The 21,733-nt window shown below is 35.5% G+C and overlaps 1 protein-coding gene across 1 annotated transcript; it reads left to right on the forward strand.

The window, feature by feature from the left end:
* Nucleotides 1-14,915: 14,915 nt before the first annotated feature.
* LOC114264324 (glutamate decarboxylase 4) lies at nucleotides 14,916-21,500 on the forward strand. Its single transcript, XM_028204929.2, has 7 exons — nucleotides 14,916-15,393; nucleotides 16,102-16,306; nucleotides 17,703-17,903; nucleotides 18,873-19,087; nucleotides 19,837-20,090; nucleotides 20,700-20,752; nucleotides 20,842-21,500. The coding sequence occupies exons 1-7, from the start codon at nucleotides 15,308-15,310 to the stop codon at nucleotides 21,307-21,309; spliced, it is 1,482 nt and encodes a 493-aa protein (XP_028060730.2). The 5' UTR covers nucleotides 14,916-15,307; the 3' UTR covers nucleotides 21,310-21,500.
* Nucleotides 21,501-21,733: the final 233 nt, after the last annotated feature.

The raw sequence follows: 21,733 nt of genomic DNA on the forward strand, positions 1-21,733 counted from the left end.
AGGCCGAGAAGAGAGAAGCCGAGGACAAAAAGGCCCAAGTCGAAAAGGAACTTCAGGAGGCCTTGGCTACTAAAGATGCTGAAATCAAAGCGGCCAACGAAAAAGCCTATGCCCAAGGAATGGCCGATGTTATAGAGGAATACAAATTACAAGTTAGGCAGGCATGCAACAAGGGCTTTTCCTTTGGTTGGATGTCCCTGGCTAAAAAGCTCAATATTCCTGATGATTCACCTTTGCGCAAGGCCGAAGCTATACCTCTCCCATTCTCTCCTCCTCCTGCACCTCCAAGTCAAGCTGAAGAAGAATCTGAATCTGAGTCTGAAGATGAGGAGGAAGGTGAGGATGAGGCTTTAGTAAGAAAGTCTAAGGAGGCTGTTGGGCCTAAGTCTCCTTCTCTGAATGAGCAGGTCTTGGACCTGACTCAAGATGAAGATGGTGATGCAGTTGCTAAGGAAACTACTCCTGAACAGGCCTCATCTGACGTTCCTCCAGCCGAAAAAAGTCTTGATGAATGCCTTGCGCAGATTGACGCCGAAATCGAGGCGGAGAAGACTGCCGAAATAGCTCTTCAGCAATCAGCCGAGGTAGTTCTCCAAGAATCAGCCGAGGTCCAGTCTCAAATTGCGCCTGAACTAGAAGAATCATAACTTTGATGTCCCTCTTTTCTTGTCTTTTGTATTTTTTTGTTTCCAGGACAGTAGAAGCTTCTCTGTACGGCCGATGTGCCTTTTGTTTCTGTTGGATATTTTAACATAACTATCTTTCTTTGAATGACTGCATTCTTTTTTGCCTTTTCTTTGACTGCCTCTGTTTAATTCTATACTTAGAATTTTTTGTATGCCTTTCGTATTTTGCCTCCTTTGTGCAATCTTCTCGGTGGTTACATACCTCGGGTATAATAGCTACAAAAACTTTTACTTCGGCAAGATATTGACCTATAAACTTTTCATAAACTCCAACAAGTGTGAAACATATATTACTCAATGTTAATTTTGTAAACTTTTAGACGGTGATCTCGGTCTATCCTACTTGTAAATTGCTACAAATTTCAATAAGGATTAACATATACTGTAACAGGGATCAACAAGGATTAACATAACAAGTGTTTAAACAATAATCTATTTGTAAACTGCTGCGAATTTCAACAAGTGTTGAAATGACATACTTAGCTTTTTTCCTCAACCTATAAATTGCTGCAAATTTCAACAGATGATCATATATCGGCCTAATGTTATCTTGTAAATTGCTACAAATTTCAACAAGTGTTAAGCATCTTCTTTGGTTTAACCAACCTGTAGATTGCTACAAGTGTTTAGCAATAACCTCGGTTTTGCTTCAACTCGTAAATTGCTACGAATTTAAACAAGCGAAGAGAAATAGTAATCTCGGCTTAACTTCAACTTGTAAATTGCTGCAAATTTCAACAAGTAAAGATAAGGAACCATCTCGGCTTAACTTCAACTTATAAATTGCTACAAATTTCAACAAGTGAAGATAAGGAACCATCTCGGCTTAACTTCAACTTATAAATTGCTACAAATTTCAACAAGTGAATATAAGGAACCATCTCGGCTTAACTTCAACTTGTAAATTGCTACAAATTTCAACAAGTGAAGATAAGGAACCATCTTGGCTTATCTTCAACTTGTAAATTGCTACAAATTTCAACAAGTGAAGATAAGGAACCATCTCGGCTTAACTTCAACTTGTAAATTGCTACAAATTTCAACAAGTGAAGATAAGGAACCATCTCGGCTTAACTTCAACTTGTAAATTGCTACAAATTTCAACAAGTGAAGATAAGGAACCATCTCGGCTTAACTTCAACTTGTAAATTGTTACAAATTTCAACAAGTGAAGATAAGGAACCATCTCCGCTTATTTTCAACTTGTAAATTGCTACAAATTTCAACAAGTGAAGATAAGGAACCATCTCGGCTTAACTTCAACTTGTAAATTGCTACAAATTTCAACAAGTGAAAATAAGGAACTATCTCGGCTTAACTTCAACTTGTAAATTGCTACAAATTTCAACAAGTGAAGATAAGGAATCATCTCGGCTTATCTTTAACTTGTAAATTGCTACAAATTTCAACAAGTGAAGATAAGGAACCATCTCGGCTTAACTTCAACTTGTAAATTGCTACAAATTTCAACAAGTGAAGATAAGGAACCATCTCGGCTTATCTTCAACTTGTAAATTGCTACAAATTTCAACAAGCGAAGATAAGGAACCATCTCGGCTTAACTTCAACTTGTAAATTGCTACAAATTTCAACAAGTGAAGATAAGGAACCATCTCAACTTATCTTCAACTTGTAAATTGCTACAAATTTCAACAAGTGAAGTAAGTGTCTCTGTCTTCTCTTTGCCCCCAATGTGAACCTGAGTTCTACTTGGGTTCTCATTATTCATGTCTCCAAAAACACCAATATGTAACTTTATCAATCATATGTGTTTAAAGAAAAGGGAAAAGATTTTATTGATGACCTCGGTCAAAAATAATGTACATCTAATGATAGAAGAATTTCAAATTACAAGTGTTCCAAGGTCTTGGCAGTGCTTTGCCCTCGTTATCTTCAAGTCGATAAGCTCCATTGCCTAATACCGAAGTAATTCTGTAGGGCCCTTCCCAGTTTGGGCCAAGCTTGCCCTTCCTGGGATCCTTCTTGTTGCCGACGACTTTTCTTAGGACTAGGTCGCCGAGTTGAAAATCTCTTGGATTGACCTTCTTGTTGTAAGTTCTGGCAAGCTGTTGCTAGTATGCTGCGAGCTGAATTGCAGCTTTCTCCCTTCTTTCTTCTAAGAGATCCAGATCTCGGGCTAAGAATATGTCATTTGTCCCGTTCTCAACTCCCTGGGTTCGGATCCCTGGGATGCCGACTTCTAGTGGAATGACTGCTTCTGTGCCATAAGCCATGACAAAGGGGGATTCCCCTGTTGATCTTCTCGGTGTAGTCCGATATACCCAAAGTACGTTGGGCAATTCGTCTACCCACTTTCCTTTTGCTACCTGCAGCCTCTTCTTTATCCCATCCAAAATTACTTTGTTGGATGCTTCTGCTTGCCCATTGCTTTGGGAAAAACTTGGTGTTGAAAAGTAATTCTTTATCTTGAATTTCGCGCAGAAGTTCTTGATGAGCTTGCTGTCAAACTACGTTCCGTTGTCGGCAACTATTGCTCTTGGAATGCCAAATCTGGTGATGATGTTTCTCCATATAAAGTTCTTGATGTCCACATCTTGGATTTTGGCAAGAGGTTCTGCCTCTATCCACTTCGTAAAGTAATATGTTGCCACCAGCAAGTATTTTCTCTGCCCAGTTGCCTGGGGAAGTTGTCCAACAAGATCCATGTCCCATTGGGCAAACGGCCAAGGGCTGGATACTGGGTTTAGGTCAGCAGTTGGCTGATGTATCAAAGGTGCAAACTTTTGGCATTGTTCACAATTCTTCACGTAGGCTTCAACATCCTTTTGCATGTAGGGCCACCAATACCCCTGGGTAATGGCCCTGTGGGCTAATGATCTGCCCCCAGCATGGCTTCCACAAATTCCTTCATGAATTTCATATAGGAAATCTTCAACCTGCAAAGGGTGTACGCACCTTAAACGGGGTCCAGTGAAGGACCTTCTATAGAGGTGTCCATCTGCTGTCAGACAGAATCTTGCCGATTTCAATCTGACTTTGTGTGCCTCCTTACGATCTTCTGGCAGCTTTCCTTCTTTCAGGAATGCAACAATTGCATCCATCCAGCTTGGCCCCATGTCCACACACATTGCATCTTGTTCTGTGCTCCGTGGTTCTACGCTCAGGCCCGACATATAGTCGATCATAATTGTCCTTGTTTTTCCAGTCTGCATTGAACTTGCCAAGTTAGCCAACGCGTCGGCGTGGGTGTTGTCATCTCGGCTGACTTGGAGTAGTCGGCAGTTCTGAAATAGGGCTGCCAATTTGATGACCTCTTTTGCATATGCCGACATCCTTTCGTCTCTGGCTGCAAATTCTCCTGTTGACTAGTTAACAATAAGTTGTGAATCACAAAAAACTATTACCTCATCTGCTTCTGCTGCTGCTGCCAGTTTTAGTCCTACAATTAATGCTTCGTATTCCGCTTCATTGTTTGAGGCGTTGAACCCCAAACGGATGGACTGTTCTATTATTTCTCCATCTGGAGATATCAGCAATACTCCTGCCCCCGCTCCTTGTCGGTTCGAACTTCCATCGACAAACAGTCTGAATGAGTAGCCGATGTAGATGCTGCAGGGTCTGAGTTTTTCCTTCCTTTGCTCTTTTGCTTTAGGCTGGGATTCTCCTTGTTTGCTGGGACGATGCTCATTCTGGCTCAACGGAGCCCGATGTTCAATGGTTTCAGGCGTGAATTCTGCCACGAATTTGGCCAAAACTTGGCCATTTATTGCTGTTCTAGGCCTAAACTCCAGGTCATACTGGCCCAAGGCAACTGCCCATCTTGCTATTCTTCCCGTTAAGTCTCCTTGTTGCAACAGGGACTTCAGTGGGTGCTCTGTGAGTACCATAATCTTGTGTGCCTGAAAGTAATGGTTCAATTTTTTTGAGGCCATTACTAAGGCCAACATTAATTTCTCTAGTGGTAGATACCTTGTTTCTGCATCGGCCAAGGTTTTACTTACATAATAAACAGCCTTTTGTTCTCCTTGTTCTTCTTGGATTAGCACTGCACTTACTGCGTGTTCTGACACAGCTAAGTATAAAAACAGCTCTTTCCCAGGTTCAGGTGTTGAGAGGACCGAAGTCGTGGTCAGATATTTCTTTAGGTCAGCCAAAGCGGCCTCACATTCCTCAGTCCATAAGAAGTCTGTGGTCTTCTTTACCAGGTTGAAGAAGGGTTTACATTTGTCTGAGCTCCGGCTTATGAACCTGTTTAGGGCTGCGGCTCTTCCAGTAAGCATTTGTACCTGTTTTGCCAATGTTGGGCTCTGTAGGTCTAGGATGGCCTTGATCTGATCTGGGCTGGCCTCTATGCCCTTCCTTGTTACCAGGTACCCCAGAAATTTACCAGATCCAACTCCAAACCCGCACTTTGATGTGTTGAGTCGGAGCCGATATTTTTTGAGGATCTCGAATACCTCTTTTAGGTTAGCAAGATGACTCTTAGGCTCCTTGGTCTTCTCGACCATGTCATTGATGTAGACTTCTACTGTTTGGCCAATCAGGTGTTTGAACATTTTGGTTACCAGCCTTTGGTAGGTTGCTCCTGCGTTTTTCAACCCAAAAGGCATCACTCTGTAACAGTACAGGCCTTTTGGGGTGATAAACGCTGTTTTCTCTTCGTCTGGGGGGTACATGGCTATCTGGTGGTACCCACTATAAGCATCCAGGAAGCTCATCCTTCCATGTCCAGATGTGGCATCCACCAACTGGTCAATCTTGGGTAGAGGAAAGCTGTCTTTGGGACAGGCTTTGTTTAGGCTCGTAAAATCTACACAGACCCGCCATTTATCGTTCTTATTCTTTACCACTACTGTGTTGGATAGCCATGTCGAGTAATGAACTTCTCAGATGGCCCTGGCCTCCAGAAGTTTGTCCACTTCTTCTTCTACAGCTTCGACGTGCATCAACGTCGGTCTCCTGGCTCGTTGTATTACAGGTTTGGCCAACCTGTCAACGTTCAGTTTGTGACATGTGACCTCGGGGTCAATGCCAGGCATTTCGTAAGGTGTCCAGGCGAACACCTCAATGTTGGCTCTTAAAAAAGTCTCCAACTCTTTTTCCTCTTCTTCGGCTAAGCCCGAGCCGAGAAGAAAGAAGCGTTCTTCGTCTTCATCCTGGACGAGGATTTTCTTTAGTGCCTCTTTGCTCTTCTCGGCTGGTTCTTTGCCGACGTCTTCTAGCACTTCCACGTCCTCATCTTCAATTTCTGCCTCTTTTGGCTCTCGAACGCTGCAAGTAGACTTCATCGCTGCCATGGAGCAACTTTTTTCCTGTAGTTGATTTTCTCTGACTTCTTCAATCCCATGTTCTGTTGGGAACCGTAGTAGTTGATGCAATGTTGAGGGAACTGCCCCCATTGCATGCAACCATGGTCTTCCCAAGATGATGTTATATAGTGAAGGTGTGTCAATCACCATGAATTTTGTCCTGATCTTCTTAGTGCCAGCCTGTACTTCCAAGCTTGTTGCGCCCAGTGGCCACGTCGGCGTTCCATTGAAGCCGACCATCGGGCCATTCGATTGCTCCATGTCGTCTGGGTGAAGGCCTAGCTCCTTGTAACATCTAACGTACATGATGTCACAAGAGCTGCCTTGATCTATTAGGATGCGTTTCACTTGGTACTCCCCAACCTGGAGGGATACTACCAAGGCATCATTATGTGGATGCTGGATCATCTCTAGGTCAGCTTCAATGAAGGCTATCATCGGTCCTCGGTACTCTTCAGGCCGTGGTCTTTTATGTCCGACCTGGTTCACGTGCTGCAGGTGTTTTACTCTTTGGGTTTTTCCCCGAATGTCGCTTTCGTTCACTTTTGAGTGAATTACATTAACCACCCTAGGTCCCCCTCCCTGTGGTTGCTGTGCTGGGGGAGGCGGGGCCACTGGTGCTTGAGGCAATCTTGCCTGCTCTTCTCTTGTCCTGGCTTCGTCGACGAGGTCCCTGAGATGGCCTTGCCTTACTAAGTCCTCTAAGTACGCTTTCAGGGCTCTGCAGCCCTGAGTTGGGTGTCCTTCTTCATTGTGGTAAGCACAACGCCTACAATGTTCCTTCCCATGTATTCCTCTGGGGCCTTTGCTGGTGCTCTGAAATAAGGTTGATTTCGGATTTGTTTTAGGACTTTGTGTACTGGGATTCGGAACACAGTCGTCACTGTCTGTTTACCCCTTAATTTTATCTCCGATTTGTTAAATCTGTTGTCACCCCTGCTTCGCTTCTACTCGCCATTCCCTTTTTCCTGCTTTACCTCCTTATTCCCCGATGTGTCCTCCTCGGCTCTGGCATATTTCTCAATTCTCGCCATGAGCTCTTCCATGCTTTTTGGCAAAGTTTTTGCCAAAGACTTCCGTAGTAGACAATTGTCTTTCAGGCGGTTCTTGAATGACACGACCACTACTTCTTGATTACATTCTGGTATTCAATTGAACACCTCATAGTACCTTTTCGCATAGGCCCTAAGGCCTTCATCTTTGCTGAAGGCCATCAATGCGTCCACCCTCAATGGCTGCAGTTTGTTTGTCACAAACCTGGCCACAAACATCTCGGCCAGGCCTTCCCAAGTCTTTACGCTTCCCTTCGGTAGTTTATGGAACCAATCTGATGCAATTTCCCCAAAGGACGAGGGGAACACTTTGTAGAGCAACGGCTCGTTCCCACTATATAATGCCATCGAATTCAGGTATAGCTCGACGTGGAAGTTGGGATCTAACTTACCATCATATATTTGGAACCTCGGCATACTGAATCTCTTTGGTGCTTGAAATTTGTCCAGTTCCACTGAGAACGGTGTCTTCGGCTTAACCGGGGAAGTTACCTCGGCTTCAGCATTCTGTTGTTTCCTCTTGAGGTAATCTCTCAAGTCTTCTTTACTCCTCCCTGGAGCTCGGCTATCTTTGGACTTTAATCTTTTTGGCACACTACTTTCGGCCTCGTGGTGGGCTCGTTTTGATCTCTCTCCATGTGTTGTGTCAAAGCAAAGCGCCTGCCCTTGAACATGCCGATGTTCTTTGGGTTCTGGGTCCTTCGTGTGATACGTTCTTCGGGACACCTCTTGTCTCGGCTCCTCTCGTCCGCCTTCCCTGGAAGGTCGGTGAGAATGCCTTCCGCTCCTGGTGTGCTGAGGGACTTTGGGGATTGTTCTTCTTCCTCCCTTCTGGGTGTTAATTGCTGGCATCGGCGTATCCTGCAGCGGGTATGGTGGCTGCATGACATTGTTTTGCATCATGAAGTTGACCACTGACTGTAGGTCTGCCAACTTGTTTGCCAAGTCTTTTACTTCCCCATCCCTCCGTAGGCACCTATCCCTCCATACCTGAAGGTTATCTTCGTTATAATACTTGCTTTAGTCTGTCCTCTTTGAAGCGTCGCCCTCCTGGCCGACGTCTTTTTCACCGTGGCCTTGGTCATGAGTTTCTGCATTATGGTTGTCTCCTTCAACATCAAGGTCAATTGGTCTGCCACTCCCAGCAGGAGTGTCGCCCCCAATGTTTTCCTTCTGTCCGTTACTGGCCATCTATTCTTCTAAGATTCCCACAGACGGCGCCAAATTGTGTGTGTCAATTTCTGACCACACTGCCCGCCTAGTAATCAGCTGGAGAGCACCGGCAGAATAGATGGCTTCAGCAAACCTGTAACAGAAAGAAAAGGCTCCGGCGGTGGCTCTTCCACCTGGGGGCACTCCGACGATCAAGTCAGTATATCTCTCAAAGATAATCAAGTGCTAAACTCACAAGCTTAGGCATAAAACTGTGTACCTTAGACCCACGGGGGTGCCTCTCTTTTATAGCTAACTCAATCCTAGTCCCACTAGAAGCCTGACTTCTATGGACTCTCATTCAGTGCTTACTTTGGATTTCTCAAGAGATAAAGATAAACTCCCTAAGAGTTTTATCCTTATCTTGACTAAGTCTCATCTTCATTCTAGGACTCTTGTCCCTTATCCATTTATCTCGGATTCCGATATCTTCGGAGATAACCTTGGCCTCACCGAGATAACCTCGTCGTCACTACCAGGACACGTGGCACTTCGGCCAACACGTCGGCGTCACCTTGCCACGTGTTGGTATTCATAAAATACATCCCCACAATATATATTGATTCTTTTAGATTAATCTTGGAAGTTGTACCATAAATATTATAGAGTAATATTTAATTTGCATTGTTCATGTTATAAATTAGTTTGTTTTATCATAAGCATACTGATCATAAATTACTTATCTTATAAAAAATTATATTGTATATTATATATTATTACTGTTTGTTTGAATATTTATATCATAAGTTTTATATATCTTATTAGGATTTGTTTTGCATTAAATACTATAATATTTTATCAGTATATCTATTCTTAAATTAATAATTAGGGAATTAAATTTACACTTATAATAACATTAGTATTTGTTTGGTTGTTATTTGTTACAAATTAATATACTCTTTTGCTATCTTTTCTTTAAATAGTTAAAATGGCTAATTTAGAAGAAATTGTTAGTCTGAAATTTGAAAACTTTAATGGTAACAATTTTGAAAGATGACAAAAATAAACAAAATATTGGTTGACTGTGTTGGGTCTTATGTCTGCCATAGAAGATTAGGATTTTGTTAGATCTTGGTTGTCATCTGAACAAATTAAATTTTATTGCTATAACAGAATCCTTAGTGTTCTATCTAACTAGTTTTATGATATGTATCACTCAATCACCTTAACTGCAAAAGAACTATAGAAAACTTAGAGGCCGAATATAGAACTGTACATGTTGGTATTGACAGGTTCACTGTCTCCAATTTTAATGGGTTTAAAATGAAAGATAAGAAACTTGTAGGAGACCAAATACTTGAATTTCAAGAACTATTTAGAAAAATATAAATGAAAGGGACAACTTTTGAGTGTCTTGTTTTGTTGATAAATTACCCCAATATTGGAATGATTTTACTAAGTGTCTTAGGTACAAATAAGGAGATTTGTCATTAACTCGACTAATCAATACACTTAAGGGTGGAAGAAAAACATTGACCAAATCTAGAGACTGAAAATGAAAAAACTCCTAAGATAAATTTGGTGGAGAGTGGGGATAAAAATAGTTTTAATAATAAGAACAACTTCCACCTAGAGGTAAAAATTTCAAGAACAACTTTAAGTATAAACCTAGAGGTCCAAATGGTAAACACCATAATAACAATTATCAAGCCAATGCTAATAATTCTAAGGGATAAGGGAGTGGCAAAAGGTTGTGCTATGTGTGTGAGAGAGCCAATCACTATGCTAAGGATTGTTTTTTTGGGAGAGCCAATCACTATGCTAAGGATTGTTTTTTTAAGAAGACTGAAAAGTATAAACTAAGGTTCAACAATAAGCAAAATACTAAAAGTCATAATGCTGAAGTGAATATGATATTGGAGAAAAAAGAAAATATTGGACCATCTTTTAGGTATAATCCTGAAATTAATTCTACTTTTGAATATCAATATTGGTGGTTAGATTCTGAGACATGTGTGTTTTGATTGTGGTTATTTTAAAACTTTCTAGAAATCAAGTGAAAGAAGTGTAACTTTAGGGAATGGATCAGTCGCATCGATACTTGGCATTGGAGATATAGATTTAAAGATGACTTCTGGAAAGATCTTAACTTTGAAAGATGTGCGATATGTTCTTGGAGATAGAAGAAATCTTGTTAGTGGATTGTGTTTAGTACAATTAGGTTACAAAGTTATAATGGAGTTGAACAAAATTATAACAAGTAAAACTAATATTTTTATTAGAAAATGTTTTGTATGTGATGGTTTATTTAAATTAAATGTATCTTTTGAAATTAATAATATCTCTCATAATACTTTGAATATTGAAGTTTGTGATTTGTGGTATGGAAGACTTGGACATGTGAATTTAAGGAAAATTAGGAAAATGATGGATATAGAATTAGTACCTAAGTCACATATTGATATCAAATGCAAATGTGAAATATGTGTGCAAGCAAAACAACCTAAGAAACCTTATAAATCTGTTGAAAGAAATTCACAACTCCTAATCCTTATACATAGTGATGTTTGTGATTCTAATAGACCACCAACTAGAGTATGAAATAAGTATTTTATAATCTTTATAGACGATTGTTCTAGGTTTTGTTACTTTTATTTAATTAAAACCAAATGTGAAGTGTTTAGTAAATTTAAAATTTATAAAGTTGAAGTAGAAAATCAATTAGAAAGGAAGATTAATCAACTTAGATATGATAGATGAGGTGAAAATAATGTAGGTATTCTTAGTACTTTTTGTGTAAAACATGGAATTATTCATGAAGTCACGTCACCTTCTTTTCCATAATCTAATGGAATAGCTAAAAGAAAAAATAAAACTCTACTGGATATGATAAATGCAATGCTTATTAATTCTGGTTTACTGGAGAGCTTGTAGGGGGAAGCGATACTTACTACTTGTATTATATTAAATAGAGTAATTGTAAATGATAATGATAAAACACCTTATGAAATCTAAAAACAAAACAAATGCCTAATCCTAAAATGTTGAAAGTATGGGAATGTTTAGCAAAAGTAGCAATTCCAAAACCTAAATGTAAGAAAATACGATCCAAAACTACTGATACTGTTTTCTTAGGATATGCTTAAAGTAGTAGTGCTAATAGATTTCTAGTAATAAATTCTGAGATAAGTGAAATCGCTAATAATACATTAATTGAATCTCGATAAGCTACATTTTTTCAAGATATTTTCCAAAATAAAACTAGGATATTAAATCAAGTCAGATAGAACATCAATTACTAGTACTAGTGTTATTTCTTTGAGAGATGATTCTAAACATCTAGACATAGAACCTAGAAGGAGTACAAGAGCTAGAATAGAGAGAAACTTTGGAGATGATTTCTATGCTTTTTTAGTTGAAGTTGGGCCGAATACTTTTATAGAAGCTATGTCTTCCTTAGATGCCCCCATTTTGGAAGGAAGCCATTAATAGTGAGATTGAATCAATACTTTAAAATAATACTTGGGAGTTGACTAATCTACTTCCTGGGAGTAAATCTATTGGTTCAAATGAGTATTTAGAAAGAAATTAAAACATGAAGGAAGCATAGATAAATATAAGACAAGATTAGTAACCAATGGATTTACACAAAAGAAAGGAATAGATTATTCTGACATCTATTCACTTGTTTCTAGGATTACTACCATTAGAATCTTAATTGCTCTATCATTCATTTATAATTTAGAAATTCATCAAATGGATGTTAAAACTACATTTTTTAATGGAGATTTAGATGAAAAGATTTATATGGAGCAACCTGAAAGTTTTACGGTAAAGGACAAGAATATAAATTTTGCAAGTTAATTAAATCTTTGTATGAACTAAAGCAAGCTCCTAAACAGTAGCATCACAAATTTAATAAGTAATTGTAGAATATGGTTTTAAGATCAATGAACATGATAGATGTGTATACTTTAAAGACGATAATAGAAAATGTATTATTTTGTATTTATATGTTGATGACATCTTATTATTCGAAATAAATTTAGAGATAATTAAAAATGTGAAATCTTATTTGTCTTCAAAATTTGATTTGAAATATTTAGGAGAAGTTTATATAATTTTGGGTATGGAATTAAAGAAAACAACCAATGGTATTACATTGAATTGATTTGGAATCCTAGAGAAGATTTTAAAAAAGTTTGATTATTATAATCTCAAACCCGTTTCAACCCATTTTGATTCTAGCATGAATCTAAAGAAAAATAATGGTGCACCTATCTCAACTTAGATATTCTCAAATTATTTGATCACTTCTCTATATTGGTAATAAGGCTAGACTTGATATTCTGTGCCCTTGGGAGATTAAGTAGACGCACTGATAATCCCAGTAAAGATCATTGGATTGCTATGGAAAGAGTTTTTTAATATCTAAGAAGAACTCTAGATTATTCACTTTGCTTTAGTGGTTTTCCTAATGTGATAGAAGGTTATAGCGATGCTAATTGGATAACAAATAGCCTAGATGTTAAGTCTACTATTGGATATATATTTATGTTAGGTAGAGCAAAAATATCTTGGGGTTATAAAAACAAATTGTTATCTATAGAAGTACAATAGAATCATAACTTATAGCTTTATATATTACGTGTATGGAAGCTAAGTGGATTAAAAATTTACTCCTTCATATTCCATTTGTGAAATATCTTATATTTGCTATTTTTATACATTGTGACAATAGAGCTGTAATATAACTTATGAGACAAGCACATACTAATAAAAAGATGAATAGGCATATGCAAGTAAGGTATAAATCTATAAGAAGTTTGGTGAATAAAAATGTTGTATCTTTGAATTTTGTGAAATTTGAAAAGAAAATCATTGATCAGTTAAAAAAAGGTTTATCGAAGAGTGTAGTATTAGATTTATCGAGGGGGATGAGTCTAAGCTCATAGGGAGTTAACTAAGGAGATAACTCGACTTCTGTGATTGAAAATCCCACGAAGGAAGTTCAACAGGTAAGAACAATCCTTATAGCGTGATTCATATTCCAGCACTTTAAATAAGGAGACTTTTAATAAATTTATTATTTATGTTCTCCTGTTCGTATCTAAGATATCAGTGCTGATATAAATGTGATGATTAAAGAAGAGTACTTAGTCTAAATAAATCCAAGACAGGTATACTTTCGCAAGATAGACATCCTTCACTTCTATCTTTGGAGGATTCACCTAAGTAAGAGCGTTGTGAAGCCGCAATTGTGGGAATAAAATTCTCATGAGAATCCAGATTGAGCACATGATTGCTAATAACGTTAACCTACGCCAAAGTTATGTATCATAACATATTTGTGACATATTGAATTCTGGTAAAAGTAATTTAATTCAAGACGTGGTATACTGAAATTCCTTCGTAATGAAACTGTTAACACTAAGTAAGGTTTAAGTTTGAAAAACACCTACACTTATTGTATGGTCTTATTGTTGCCCATATTATCATTATTATTTTTGTATTTATTTGATAGTTTTACAAAGTTTTGAATCTTGTGGGGGATTATTGAAAATTTCCTAAAAAGGTTCAAAACTTTATTTGTATTTATTTATTATTTATTATTTTATTTTATTACATTATTTGTATTACTTATTTGCTTCTTTTTTTTTCTTCCAACAACCATATTTATTTATAATTCAAATAATGTTTGAATTAAAAAATAAATGGTGTGTCTGTTCCCAACCGACATCAAAAAGTCTTTATATAGAGGACTCTAACTCAGACAAAATAACATATACAACGTATTTTGATTTGCTCTCTCTCACCTCTTTATTGTATTTTTTATATTCTATATTCTGGATAATCAATACAGACTTGACAATTCTATCTGGTGCAACTGTGTATTGTTTCAGATTCTTGTGAGTTTTTAGGTTATATCTTAGAGTCTTTTGTGATCATTAGAACTTGCACGGAGGGAGAGCATAACGACTTTAGGACAGCGTCTTTGATGCGCCTCTCAAAATTACACAGACTATTTTTTTTTCTTTTTTTCTTTTTTAGTATTATGTTTTATATATATATATATATATAATTTTATCAAATTGTATAAAGCCTATTTTTATAATAGAGAATTTATTTTTCAATTTATATAATAATATTAATATTTAATTAACGTAATTTTTTATAAAAGTAAAATATTAAATGAACTCTACATATGAAATAATTTAAATTATTAAAACAAGAAATGTAATCATCTTACTTGGTTTCCAGTTTTGCAAAACACTTTTCAGAAAATTCTACTTTCTTATTTTTCGTGTTTTTTTATTTTTACTGAATTTTTTTAATATTTTAAGCAATTTTTTTACTTTTTAGACACACCTAACATAAATACACCTAAAAAGTAAAAAAATTGTAAAAAAAATCTTTTAAAAATTTACTAAATATCAAAAATACAAAAAAAAAATATAAGAATTCAGTATATTTTTTGTATTTTTATGTATTTATTAATTTTTTAAAATATTTTTTCACAAATTTTTTTTACTTTTTAGATACATCTAAGTAAGGTGCATCTAAAAAAAGTAAAAAAATATTTAAAATTTAAAAAATATTCACTAAAAACTAAAAAACTAAAAAAATCAATTTTCAAAAACCAATAATACTGTTCAATTCACTTTTTGTCAGCTAGAGAAAAGATCTGCATATATATATATATATATATATTTGCCCTTTTGACTGTCATTTGATTAAAATAACTTGGTCAATTCAAATCGTCCTCTTTCTCTCTCACGGGTATTGATTCTTTTACCAACCGAAAGGGGGGTTATTGGTCTCTACTCACCTTCCTTGTTCTCACTTATTTTATTTTTTTTGATTCAAAGTTCTTACTTATTTTATTATCTATAAAATAATGGCAAATTCATACATAATAATATGTAGGAAAATATTTATATATGGGATGTATTGCACAGCAATTCACTGTTACCTCCCTTTCCCTTATAAATACCATAACCCTCTTTCTCCTCTTCACAAAGCAACAACTCCAACCCATCATCAATCTCTCTCTCTCTCTCCCTCTCTCTCTCTCTCTCTCTAAATATCGATCGTCTCTCTCGAGTTTGTCTCTCTAAATACTGATCGTTTGATCATAAACCAAACCATGGTTCTCTCAAAGACTGCTTCAGAATCAGATATCTCTGTCCATTCCACTTTCGCCTCTCGCTATGTTCGCACTTCTCTTCCTAGGTACCCTGTAGCACCCGTAATGTTTTTTATTACATTAATGGTATTTAAACTATGTAATTTTGTTAAATCTCATTTTTTAAGTTTTTATTTATTTATTTATAAAACATGTATTTTGCTATGTTTTAATTCCAAACATCAGTGATGTTTAAAATCACCGAAAAAATATATTTTTAAATTTACACAAAGTTTCAACAAAATAGAGGAGTGTTTTGGGTACATTATAAAAAGTTAAATTTTTTTTTTGATTTTTTAATTTTTTTTAATAAAAAAAAAAAGTACAAAAATGTAAAAAAAAAAATCAGTTTTTTTAACACAAAAAAAATTAAAAATCATAAAAAAAAAAGTTAAAAAATTAATTTTTTTACCAACTTTTGAAAAAAGCACCAAATGCACCTGTAATAATTAATTTATAATTAAATATTATTTAATGAATATTTTATTTTTAAAATAATAAGTTTTAATTCGGTCATATCATTTTCTTTTCCAATTTTATTTAATTTTTGTAACCCATAATCATGTGGGTGCGGGTGTATTGTAACTAGCGTTTGAGAGATTAGATGGTGAAGAATGGCTAATTGGGTGTTGACTTTTTGACATGCAATCAAGTTTCTCTCTCTACTTACATATACATTATTTTTTTATAAAAAAGTAAAAAAATTAATTAAAATAATGATTTATCAAACACCATCTAACTAACGGTGTGTGTAGGTTTAAAATGGCGGAGAACTCGATACCAAAGGAAGCTGCGTACCAGATAATAAACGACGAGTTGATGCTAGATGGGAATCCGAGGTTGAACTTGGCATCGTTTGTGACGACGTGGATGGAGCCAGAGTGCGACAAACTAATGATGGATGCAATAAACAAGAACTATGTCGACATGGATGAGTACCCTGTTACAACCGAGCTTCAGGCATCTCCTCTCTCTCTCTTGCTCTCTATTTTCCACCTACCTTCACCTTTTCTTTTTGACATAATTACATATTTTCTTTATTTCTTGTGAATTTTTTTATTTAATGAAATAACAGAAAAAATAAAACTTTTAATTGCTCTTCTATATAATAAAATGGGTTATTTGTTGTGCGATTATAAACTAGAAAGGATAAGATATATTTTTCAAAATTACAGGACAATTTATATTGTAAGTAAATTTCAAGGGTGTATTTATAATTTATCCTTTTTTTTTTAACTTTTGATACTTTTTCCTAAATTAGTAATATTTTTTTAGTTTTACGGTTTTCTATTATAATACAATCTTTTTAATTTTTTTTTTATGTAAATACTAAATCACTACCGTATATAAGAGTTTTTTATACTAAAATTTTTTGTCCCTAAAATAAAATTTGTTGTAAAAAACATTTGATGACTAATTCATTGAGACCAAATTTTAAAAATGCCGCTAATAAATAAAAAAATTTTAGTCTCAAAAGATAGTAATATAATACTAAGGGCTCGTTTGGCAAGTGACTTTTTTAGTCAAAAAGTTATTAAAAAAATAAAAAAAATCAACAACCTATACAAAAAAGTTAAAGATTTTCTTTTCTTTTTACTTTTTACACATCTTTTTGTAAAAAGCCAAATAGTCATCCCAAACATATTAGTTTTTTTTACATCATATTTTAGCCAAAAGTTAAAAAGTTATTAAAAAAGCCTATTCCCAAACCAGATCTAAATGTTTAATTTCGTTACTAAAAATACAATAATAATACTTTTCACAATTAAAATATTTTGTTCAAATAAATTGATTTTGTTCTTAATTTTTATTTTTAAAACGTTAATTTATTGTAGTGAATAGCAGTACAAGAAAATTATGCCAAAAATGTCATACAGATTGCGGGTTAGGAAAGGGATAGTCAAGATTTTGACCAAGTACAATCAAAAGATGGGTTTTCGTTTCAATTTTTTTTTTTTCTTTTTTTTTTAGTAATAAGAAAATAGGGGTTGCGCAGGCTTTGTGAGACCCCAGCCTCGGACTAAGACATTGCTTGAGGCAATGTATAAAGGCATCACGATGAGGGAAGATGGAGAATCGAACCCAGATAAAAGCATTTTTGAGCCGATCCCTAACCACTGAAGTCATTGTTTTCAAGTTGAATAACAATGAGATGCTAGTTAATTTTTTGACAAAACAGATTCTTAAATCCGGAAAATATTTAAAAAAAAAAAATTGAAACACAACCAAAGACATCCTTCCTTAACTTTTTGATATTGACAAAAGTTGTTTGACCCGGCTAGGCTAACAAATGAAATGGTTGGCTAACTTCTTCTTCTTTATTTATTTATTTATTTATTTATATTTTTAAATGCAGAACCGGTGCGTGAATATGATAGCACATCTGTTTAATGCACCACTGGGAGAATCGGAGGCCGCTGTTGGAGTCGGCACGGTCGGGTCATCGGAGGCCATAATGTTGGCCGGCCTTGCTTTCAAGAGGAAGTGGCAAAACAAGAGAAAAGCCCAGGGCTTGCCCTTTGACAAGCCCAACATTGTCACCGGAGCCAATGTTCAGGTATGTCACACTCTTTCCATATTCTCCAAATTCTCCTCCAAATTTTGACACAAAAAATATAAAATACTGCTATGGACACACTCATAATGGGAGCAATAATGCTAAATACACACACACACAAAAAAATACATAGAAAGTGTACTGTGTGGTTAAAATTTATTTTGAATATAGCTTGGGCCACATTTAAAACACAATCAAGCTTAAGCTTGATAGCTCATGATCTTGAATTCTTGATAAAAATAAAAAAATTTAAAAAAACTGACACAGGTTATTTTGGGTGTTGCACTACTAGACCTATAACTCTGATATATGCGAAATTCCAAGTTTGAAGATAAATTAATAGTTTAAAATTCCATTTCTCAATCGGAAGAAATCACTAATCGCCCTTGATGAGCCAAAAAAAAAAACTCTAATATGATTATGTGCTATTCGAGGATTTTATATCTCTAAATCTCTTTGTTCCTTTATTTTAAAGCACTCACAATCACTTTATCATTGAAAATCTCGAGATATAATAATCTCAATATATATTCTAATAGTTGTAAATGTTTTGAAATATAGTCACAGAGGGAGAAAACAACAATGCTGGACCCCAGCGGGGGTGACCCCAGCACCCCCACCTCCACGTGGGGGGTTGTGAGAGCAAGACAAAAAAAATAAAATAAAATAAAATTTCAGCCAATCAAAAAATAATGGGGGTGTTGGGGGTCATCCCCACTGAGGTCCAAGTCATTTTTGGAGAGAAAAATATTTGGGGACAGATGATGCCATACCCTATGAACCCTAATCTAGCAACACCAAACTAACATTTGACTTTTCCTAATTTCCTTCTGAAAAGAAAGAAAAGGAATACAAAATATATTTTTGTGCCACAAAATTTCCTATGCTAAAATTATGAATCGTTGAAAATCATGTAATGGTTAATTGACTTGGCTACTTTGCTTTTGTATTTGGGTTTGGTCAATGTAGGTATGCTGGGAAAAATTTGCAAACTACTTTGAAGTGGAGTTGAAGGAAGTAAAGCTGAGAGAAGGCTATTACGTAATGGACCCAGTCAAAGCTGTTGAGCTTGTTGATGAAAATACCATCTGTGTTGCTGCTATTTTGGGCTCAACTCTCAATGGTGAATTTGAAGATGTCAAGCTCTTGAATGATCTTTTGATTGAAAAGAACAAGCAAACTGGGTATGATATCACTACTTCTTACTTAGTTCATACGTATATAAAAAATAACAGTTTAGTACACGAGACTCTTGTCATCACCACGAGATCTGAATATGAAGTTAAATTTGAATTAAAAATTTTTAAAGTTGAAACTTTGTAAGAATTTAAAGGTTATTTTTTTCCCCAAAAGTTAAATTTTATGAAATAATCTCTACTTGATAATGTTATTCATAACTCAATTCTTAAAAACTATCTTTTTTTTTGTTTTTTATTTTATTTTTATTGGCTTCAAAATAGTAGTTGAAAATATCAAATTATCTCAAATAGAGAACAAAAGGATTACATTGATTCCAAAATTTTATTTGTATGTACTTTCTTATTTTTATTTAACTGGATGGGATTACATAAGAGATTTAAGTATATCATGGCACTCCTAAAAAATCTAACATTAAAATGTATAACTAATACTTTGTTAAATGGGTTATCCATGTCTAAGCTGACCTGTTTATTTATTGTGGTATCATGTCGTGTCATAATCAGATTTGTGGAAAAAAATGATCAATCCCTAACCAACTAACTCCGTATACGGTTTGTGTCATATTAATGTATCATATCAAATATTCCCACCTCTAATGTAGGAAGAATGTCCTACCGCTGCGTGGAAAAAAAATATTTCTGTAGTTTGAACCCATGATGTTTAAGATGTTACATATATGGTAATGGTCCAGTTATTCGAAATCTATGCTAAGCCCTGTTTTGAAAATTTGCAGATGGGATACACCAATTCATGTAGATGCAGCTAGTGGTGGATTCATAGCACCATTCATATATCCAGAGCTTGAGTGGGATTTCAGGCTTCCATTAGTGAAGAGCATTAATGTGAGTGGTCATAAGTATGGGCTTGTCTATGCCGGAATTGGGTGGGTTATCTGGAGAACCAAACAGGACTTGCCTGATGAACTCATCTTCCACATTAACTACCTTGGAGCTGACCAACCTACCTTCACCCTCAATTTCTCCAAGGGTGAGTAAACTAAAACCTCTCCCAAACTTCAATTTATAGCCATCTATGAAGTACAACAATACTATAAAAATTATGACATAAGAGTATGAGATATGCACACTAGTATAAGGTATGCAAAATATGTATTTGTTATTTTTTATAATAAAGAATTGAATATTGGATACGGAATGGGTACATTGGGGTACTTTTGAGGGTATGTCGAAATACAAATGCAATTTTTTTTTTTCAATGTTGGGTATTAAAATAAATATATTGTGTCTATTTTTTAAAAATAAAAGGCACTTGGTAAATATCACAAATTTGAGAGAGCACTTGGGATTCTCTTTAATCTCTCAGTAAATCTCTCTTTGTTGGTCGGCATTAAACTCTAATTTGTATATTATTAACTATTTTTTGCATTTGATTTCTAATTATTACAATTTTAATGAACTACTATAAAGTATAAAAATATATAACCTGATTGAACTGATATCTGACTTCTCTTTTAAGTTGTCATATGGGCATACCAGTATCAATATATGTACCCATATTTGTGCTTTGGAGAAAAATCTAATTTGTTTTTTGTTGAACAATGAAGCATGATCTAAAACTTGTACATGCCTAATGCAGGTTCGAGTCAAATTATTGCTCAGTACTATCAACTCATCCGCTTGGGTTTTGAGGTGAGACAACTCTATCACAAAATTGCATACACGTAAATCAAACAAAACCAAACTATATGTTTATAGAATTAACAACTTGTGTCAACCAGGGATACCAAAATGTGATGGAGAATTGTCGTCAGAATGCGGTTGTGTTGAAACAAGGACTAGAGAAGACCGGGCGTTTCAACATTGTGTCCAAGGACATTGGTGTTCCTCTTGTCGCCTTCTCTCTAAATGACAACAGCCGTTACAACGAGTTTGAGGTCTCTGACATGTTGCGAAGGTTTGGTTGGATCGTGCCAGCGTACACTATGCCAGCTGATGCACAACATGTGACAGTTCTCCGTGTTGTCATTAGAGAAGACTTCTCACGAACCCTAGCAGAGCGCTTGGTGTTCGACATCTGCAAGGTGCTCCATGAGCTCGATGCTCTGTCTTCAAAAATAAGTGCCAAGAGGGAAGAGAATGGGAAGAATGGGACTGTGGTGAAGAAAACCGCATTGCAGACGCAGAGGGAGATCACTGATGTTTGGAAGAAATTTGTCTTGGCTAGGAAAACACAAGTGATTTGCTAGTACTAATTAATTTGATGTGCCATTGAGGGTCTTGACATGTTTTACAGAGTTTTTGAAAGTTTCTTCCCTTTTTTTTTCTTTTTATTTTCTTTTTATTTTTTTTAATTTAAATTTTGGTTAATCACTAATTGTCAATGGTCATGTTTGCCTCTTTCTGGCAAATTATATGCAACTACTAAAATTGCTTTTCTTGTTTTGGTTTGTTAAAGATTTTTGAGTTTATTGTTCATGATGGTATAACTTGTTATTTTTGAGTGAAATAGATGAATACTAGATAAACTTTGCCCTTTAAACAATGAGGATCATGAAAATTATTCAATACTTCTGGATTACATTGTTCATACCAAAAATAAAGTTAATCAGAAATCAATAATTACGTGTAGGATTGTATATCTTTGATCAAGTCAAAAGATGATTAAAGTTC

Source organism: Camellia sinensis, chromosome 11, assembly GCF_055761805.1.
Source record: "Camellia sinensis isolate YWXY chromosome 11, ASM5576180v1, whole genome shotgun sequence".
In the NCBI taxonomy this organism is placed as follows: domain Eukaryota; kingdom Viridiplantae; phylum Streptophyta; class Magnoliopsida; order Ericales; family Theaceae; genus Camellia; species Camellia sinensis.

Bases quoted from the DNA above. Each gene is read 5' to 3' on its own strand.
- LOC114264324 (XM_028204929.2), top strand. From the start codon at position 15,308: ATGGTTCTCTCAAAGACTGCTTCAGAATCAGATATCTCTGTCCATTCC. The intron at 15,394-16,101 runs GTACCCTGTAGC...CGGTGTGTGTAG, and splicing joins GTTCGCACTTCTCTTCCTAG to GTTTAAAATGGCGGAGAACT. The intron at 19,088-19,836 runs GTATGATATCAC...GAAAATTTGCAG, and splicing joins GAAAAGAACAAGCAAACTGG to ATGGGATACACCAATTCATG.